The 7,679-nt window shown below is 25.2% G+C and overlaps 2 protein-coding genes across 2 annotated transcripts; both read left to right on the top strand.

Annotated features, from left to right (window-relative positions):
• Window positions 1-738: 738 nt before the first annotated feature.
• Window positions 739-1,559, top strand: LOAG_10905 (hypothetical protein; the record flags this gene model as incomplete). Its single annotated transcript, XM_003146428.1, has 3 exons — window positions 739-833; window positions 1,098-1,272; window positions 1,449-1,559. The coding sequence occupies 3 exons, from the start codon at window positions 739-741 to the stop codon at window positions 1,557-1,559; spliced, it is 381 nt and encodes a 126-aa protein (XP_003146476.1).
• Window positions 1,560-2,077: 518 nt separating this feature from the next.
• LOAG_10904 (hypothetical protein) lies at window positions 2,078-7,645 on the top strand (the record flags this gene model as incomplete). The annotated part of the gene is made up of 14 exons (XM_003146427.1): window positions 2,078-2,087; window positions 2,767-3,039; window positions 3,173-3,333; window positions 3,548-3,649; window positions 3,874-3,945; window positions 4,108-4,316; window positions 4,435-4,666; window positions 4,909-5,002; window positions 5,223-5,459; window positions 5,769-5,941; window positions 6,534-6,639; window positions 6,760-6,874; window positions 7,110-7,252; window positions 7,518-7,645. 14 exons carry the CDS (start codon window positions 2,078-2,080, stop codon window positions 7,643-7,645), a joined length of 2,055 nt encoding a protein of 684 aa, XP_003146475.1.
• Between the last annotated feature and the right edge of the window lie 34 nt (window positions 7,646-7,679).

The following is a 7,679-nucleotide window of genomic DNA, read 5'->3' as shown; positions in this document are numbered from 1 at the left end:
TAATAATAATAATAATAATAATAATAATAATAATAATAAAATAATAATAATAATAATAATAATAATAATAATAATAATAATAATAATAATAATAATAATAATAATAATAATAATAATAATAATAATAATAATAATAATAATAATAATAATAATAATAATAATAATAATAATAATAATAATAATAATAATAATAATAATAATAATAATAATAATAATAATAATAATAATAATAATAATAATAATAATAATAGTAAATAATAGTAATAATAATAAATGCATTATTTAACATTTATGAGTATTGTAGATTGAAAATTATCATTTGGTTGATAATAAAATTGGAATATGGAAAAAGCAAACTTGTCCAGGAGAGCATCAATTTGATTACATTAAACAAGGTTGTACGGAAAAAATAACTACCGTAGACAACAACCGAACTGTCAACAAAATCCGGTTGCTAAAGGATGTGAAAAATTTTGCCAAGGTTATTGCTATTGACATTTCATTTTTTTTAAAAATTCTTGACATTTGAAAAGGATAAATTAAAAATGAAAATTGATAAAAAGATTTAATTTTGACAAAATCAAATTTTTGGATGAAAAAATACTACAATTATCATTATAGATAATAGGTGATATTTATCATATTTATTAGCTAAAAAATAAATAATAAAAATAATTTTATTTAATTTAATAAAATTTCTCACATTAAAGATAAAATTTAGTAACAAATTTAACACCAATGGAAAGGAAACCTTGTGATTGGTTATCATCAACTTTACAACTTGATACTACCAACAATGCTGCTTTTCTACAATGTATTCCACAGCAAACCAGGTAGATATTAAATGCGGAGATTGTAACGGAAGAAAGAAAGAATGGCTTAAAAGGTCAATAGGTCAAAGAGAAATTTTGCAAAGAAAAAGTGGCTAATTATTATATGTGATGTTATGAAAATATATTCGAATTAATTGTAAATTTTTTCCTATTTTAGGATTAATAAAGTTTTAAAAATTATTGAATAATTATTTAATATGCAAAATTTTTTAGCATTCTGTTGATTAAATCTATTGAATTATGAAAAATACGGAAAGGTTATAGGTCATGTGGAATATGGAAATCTCAAAGATGTGGTGAAGGGGCAACATTTGATACAAGATTGCAAATTTGTTCATTTAATCGTTTAACAGGTTGTCCAGTAGGTTCTATACCGGTTAGTCGTTGTGCTCAGCAATCATTCATGAATAGTTGTCCTGGAGGTTCACAATGTACGGAGGTTTGTAAATTTACCTGTTTTTTTTTTCCCCCTTGAAAAATTACCAAGAATGATTTAGTTTTATTATTATTTTTATAATTTTATTTAATTTTATTTTTTAATTAATTTTTATTTAATTTTATTTTTTAATTAATTAATTTCTTTTATTGTTTGACTGATTTTATGAAATATTTTAGGAATATCAAGTTTGCTGCCAACCAATATCAAATTTACGAACTGGTTATGAACCAACATTACCAATATCAGTACCAGTACCAGCACCACTACCAGAATCAATTAGTAAATAATCTTTCACCTTGTTAGATCTTTCATATACTCCAAATTTCATTCATAAATTAAATAACAAATATGATTGAATTATTTGATTCAGATAAATTGCTTAAATCACTAATTGGAATAATTTTATCAAATTTAAATCTAATATCTCAATCGATCAAAAATCAACCAAAATAATAAATTTAATTGAAAAAAAAGCACTTTTAATAGCAATATTTTCCAATTCTTTCTTTCTTTCCCAATCTTAATTCTAACTTATAGCAATTAAAAAAAAAGCATTGCAAAAACAATGTTCAAACAATTATACTTATTTGTCTGCAAAGTAAGTTTCTGTTAAAATTATAAAATTGAATTTTAATCATAGATGGAAGCATAAGTAATAAATAAGTCACTTGTCACAGGAAGGAAGCATAAAAAATAGGTCACTTGTCACATGAAGGAAGCATAAAATTAGATGAAGGAAGTATAAAATAAGCATTAAAAAAGAAAATCTCATAAGTTTTTTTTTTTTTTTAGTTCCTCATAATATATGACAGAAAGTTCTAATTAATGTAAAATGAAATAAAATAAAAATGGAAAAAAGAAAGAGGATATATATATATATATATATATTTTTTTTGAGTCTTTAAAATAAAACTTAATAATAAGTTAATGATAGTTTTGGAATAAATGAAAACTGGAACATGATTAGGCAAATTAGATTAGATTAGATAAATAAACTAATTAGTTAACAATGATTAGAAAATCTGAATATTGACATTTTTTGATAATTCATTACAAAAAAAAAAAAATGACGAAAAATTCAAATGATAATAAATTTGAATTATAACAAATTTAAATGGTAATGTTTGTTGACAATTATTATAAAAGAAACAAATTTAAATGATAACAAATTCGAATTATAATAAATTAAAATGATAACAAATTTGAATCATAATAAATTTAAATGATAATAAATTTGAATTACCATAAATTTAAATGACAATATTTGTTGATGAAACAATAATATTTAGATAAATTATGAACAATAATATTGTTTTTAAAAATGTTCCAATTTTTTTCATTTTATTTTTTTAACGAAATATTCTTGTTCAATCGATTTTGAGAAAAGAAATTTTTTTTTTCATTTTAAGGATTATAAATATTAAAATTCGAAATTTAAAAATTTAATCTTTCATTTATTTTATAATACTGAAAATGATAGAGGATATTTTTTAGGAGTATGCCCGAGTAATACAGGACCACCTGTAGCAGCTTGTTCACCAATCCAATCTTGTCCACCTGGAACAATATGTAACACGATCAGTGGTTTCTGTTGTAGTATCACAGTACAACAATTACAACCTCTACCCATTCCAGTTTTTCAACAACAACAACAACAACAACAACAACAGCTACAACTACCAACAATAATACCAATAGTACAACAAAATTTATTTCAAATAGGTCAACAACAACAACAACAACAACAAATCGTCATTATGTGTCCTAGTAAATTTTATAAAAATTAAAAAATTTATAAAAATTTATCAAATCAATTTACAATTAACAAAATTTGACTAATATCCTGATTTTTTTTTTCTCTTTTTATTTTTATTTTTTTGATATTAATATTCAATTTAAGATGGTTTTCCTGGTACTCAAGCATGTGGTTTTATGGAACAATGTCCAGCAAATAGTGGTTGCTATCGTGGTGTATGCTGTCCTTTGATTTGTCCAAGTGGTCAAGATGCTACAGGATTTTGTGATCAAACAACTTCAATAACATTACCATGCTCACAACAGGTAAATTAATTTCATTTGAAAATTATAAATTTTTAAATTTTTATCTTTTTATTTTTAATTTTATCTTTTTATCTTTTTATTTTTAATTTTTATTTTTTTTATTTTTTTTATTTAATTTTTAAATTTTTTTATTTTAATTTTCTATTTTTTTTTATTTGTAAATTTTTATCATATTTCTTGGTTTTATCGTGTTTTTCTTTTGTTTTTTTTTCAGGCTAATTGCATATCAGGATGTTGTTGTCAACAGCATGAGCCAATTCGTATGCCAATTTGTCGAAGTGGTATTACGGCTACTTCAAGATGTACCATTGATCAGGTTCTAAATTGTTGAACTTTTATTTAGTTCCATTTTTTTTTAAAAAAAATTATTTTATTTTGATTGCTTTTTAAATTTTTTTCATATTCATATTTTTTTGAATTTCTTTTTTTAATTGATAGTTTTAACATATTACCAGTATTATGATAAGGATCGCTTTTATTTTATTCGTAGATATAGATATAACAAAAAAAAAAAAAAATAAATAAATGAATCTGTTATAGGAATGTGGTCCAGGAATGGAATGTTCTAGTGGTGGTTGTTGTCCAATACCATTTTGTCCAACCGGAATACAGGTTGTTTTTTTTTTTTGATGTAAAATTTTTAATAATAATTAGGAAAAATTAAATTCTAACATTTAATTTATCATTAATTATTCCATTTAAACCTCTATTATTTCATCCAAATAACTTCTTTTCAATCATTGAAAAATTTCACCAATTGATATGATAATTCAGGCAATAGGCCGTTGTCCATCTGGTATAGGTTGTCCGAGTGCATCAATCTGTGCCAATGGTTTATGTTGTCCTGCACCACGTTGTTCCTCAGGTATTATCGCCCTACGGATTTGTGTATCAAATGATGAATGCGGAAATGGTTTTGAATGCGCTAATGGTGGTTGTTGTCCACTTCCTCTTTGTCCCAATAATCAAATCGGATCACAACGGTAATTGTTTAATTTATTTTTTTTTTTTTTATAATTTTTCTATCACAACCTTAATTAATAATACATTTTTGCTATATTAATAATTGCTACATTAAGCTAAGCTAAGCTATATATCCAGATGTCCAATCGGTGGTTGTTGCTGTCCAACTGGTCAACAATGTGTCAATGGTGTATGTTGCCCATTACCAGCTTGTTCAAACGGAATCCTATCGGCAACAATGTGTGAAGCTGGAAATATTTGTCCGCGTGGTATGGAATGTAACAATGGTGGTTGCTGTCCGTTGTCAATGTGTCCATCCGGTGCGCAACCATCCGGACGATGTCAGGGAAATTCATGTCCCATTGGGCAGGTATATTTTCTTCCGGATGATTAATATAATAATGATGAGTATAAGTTTAATTACTTTATCTGATACAGATAGTTATCAATGTAAAACTGTTTTTTTTTCTTTTTTTTAAAATCATATTATAATTCTTAATATTTCGATCATTAATGCATTAAAGAATTTTTTGTTTTTCCCCGCTTCCCCCCCCCCCGCCCCAATAAATCATGGAAAATTCTGCGAATACGCGGGAAAATAATTATTTTTAGGTATGCGAAAATGGAATATGCTGTCCATTACCAGTATGTTCTAATGGACAGCTCGCTATACAGTTATGTACTTATGGTAACAGGTGTCCAGCTGGTTATATATGGAAGGTTAATTATGCATTTTTTTTTTTTTTTGGTCAACTTTAATCACTTCTCCTTCCATCATAGTAATAAAATTTCATTGAATCTCTATGATAATTTAGTTCACTTTCAGTAAATTTTATCACTATTTGCATTAATACATTTACAAGATTTGATAACTTATATCCTGTGACAATATAAAATTAGGTAAGTTAATTTACATATGATACCAGGACGAGGTTGCTGCTTGGAACCATTACCACTTTGTCCAAATGGTGTTCGTGCATATCAACGATGCAATCATGGTGCTGATTGTCCAACCGGATTTGGTTGTACCGCAATGGGAGCATGTTGTTTGTTATCATTGGAACCGGTATGTCCATCAAATCAGAATGCAATTTGCCAATGTGCGCCAACCAATAATTGTCCACCACAAACTTCATGTACCATGGGTACATGTTGTACCTCAGGTAGTTCCTTTTTTTTTTTTGCTATTATACATCTTTCCATATATACTATATGACATCATTTTTTGAAATATGTTCTATTAACTTTTACTGCTTTTATTTATCATTTCGGGTAATATTTTTTTCCGGATGCTAATTCTTGTTCCGGAACATTTATAACTCTTTCCAGATTTCATAAAATATTATGAGGATTATTATGAGAAATCGATTTCAATATATGAAATATTCATTGAACTTATTGCAATAAATTATATATATTTGATTCGATACACGATGATATTATTCTCATTCATTGATTATTATTTGATTTAGCATCAGTAAAGGTATATGATCATATACCGGGAACATCTTGTCAAGCATCATCACAATGTAATGGTTTTAATACTGGTGGCGCGCAATGCATGCAATCAATTTGTGCATGCATTAATGGTGCTGCATCTAACGGTGCAACATGCCATCAATTCAATCCTGCTATCTTATTACAGGTGATAAATTTTATTTTGCTATTTACAATAACAATTAAATCATTGACAAAAATGTTGCAAACTTTTATATCACTAAGAATTTTGCTGAAAAAGGTAATTTAACCTGCAATGCTAATCTATGAAATCTGCTAATTTAGCATATGCAAATGTATCGTTTATTTTTAACTTTTAACTTCAATTTTTTTATAAAATAAAATCTATAAACAATATAGGAACATTTCCTTTTTTTTCTTTTCTTGAATTCATTAATGTAATGATGAGTTTAAGATTTGAAAAAAAAAAAAAAAGGAAGAAAAAATGGTGTCACTACTTTGAGTTTTGAATATAATCTGAAAAAAAAAAATCAGAAAACTAAGTGTTCTATATTAACAGGTAAAGTTATTATACTTAAGTACTTGAAGTAATTGAAATCAAAAATTAAAATCAAAATAAAATTATCCGTAATATTGTGACAAATTTAATTTCTATATTTTATTTTTCCTTTTTTTTCTTTAAAGTTTCACTAATTACATTGATCTTTTACAAGCTTTATTTCTACATAAATAATAATTATACATAATAGATCATTTTCTATTTCAAATTTTATCAATAGGCTCGATCAGGTTGTGATCAATATGGTTCACCTTGTAAATTTGTATTTAGTACTGCTCGAAGAAAGCCATTATTTACACCATTTGGTAATATTACTGAACAACCATGTAAGTTTTTTTTTTTTTTTTTTGCATTCATTAATTAAATTTAATCATCATTAATACTTGATAATATTAAGAATAATATTTATTCCATAATTTAACTAAATTAATACTAAAAATTTACAGTATGGTATGCAGTAGTAACATCACGACGTTGTTTATTAAATGGATCATTTACAAATTTTGATCCGGATAGTACCTGTCTCCCAAATGAGAAATGCATACAAGGAGAATGTCGCATGTATTATCATTTCAATTTTTACTTTTTAATTTATTCTAAATTCTTCCTTATCATCATTTTCTTTTTATTTATCTTCAAGAACTGTTCGCTCGATCTTTTTATTTATTTGTAAAATAAAGCAACTTTTTTTTTTCTAACATGATTAAAAGAACTTCTTAATAGTCTTATTAAATAGATTAAATTATGATTTTAAATACTTTTTATTTCTAAATGGTAAATGATTTCAATAATTTAGGAAATTATGGCCAGGTGAATATGGTTGTATAAATGATGAGGAATGTTCTGCAAGATGTAGTAATACTTATTGTTCAACAAATAGTGATAAAGGCATATCACAATGTCATTGCTTGAATGGCAAATTACTTTATGGACGATGCTGTGAGTTATTTATTTATTATTTTGTGAAATATAATTTTTATGAAATAATAATAAAATATTAATTAAATTTAATTATGTTATGCTTAAATAATATAGGATTTATTTAAGAAGTGAAAATAAATTAATTAGATTAATGAAATTAGTTAATTAGATTAAAATTTAAAAGGTAAATTAATGGAAGTAGATCGAGATTATTTAAATAGATATAATTAAGATTCCTTAATAATACTTCTACTATCAAATATATCAAATAAAATTATTTCAGTTCATCAATGTCCAAAAGGTTTTCATGTGGAAGGAGCATACTGTAAGCATGATGACGAGAATCATTTCTGGAATGATGGAAATGCGCAAAATTCTCTTCGTGAAATTCTCAATTGGGGAATTTGTTAATGAGGTAATTAATAAGATGACATATCGATTCGTT

The sequence above is a fragment of the Loa loa genome (genome assembly GCF_000183805.2).
Source record: "Loa loa unplaced genomic scaffold supercont3.424, whole genome shotgun sequence".
NCBI classification, from domain to species: Eukaryota; Metazoa; Nematoda; class Chromadorea; order Rhabditida; family Onchocercidae; genus Loa; species Loa loa.
Note: the sequence above shows the minus strand (reverse complement) of the source record. Positions and strands in the feature narration are given on the sequence as shown.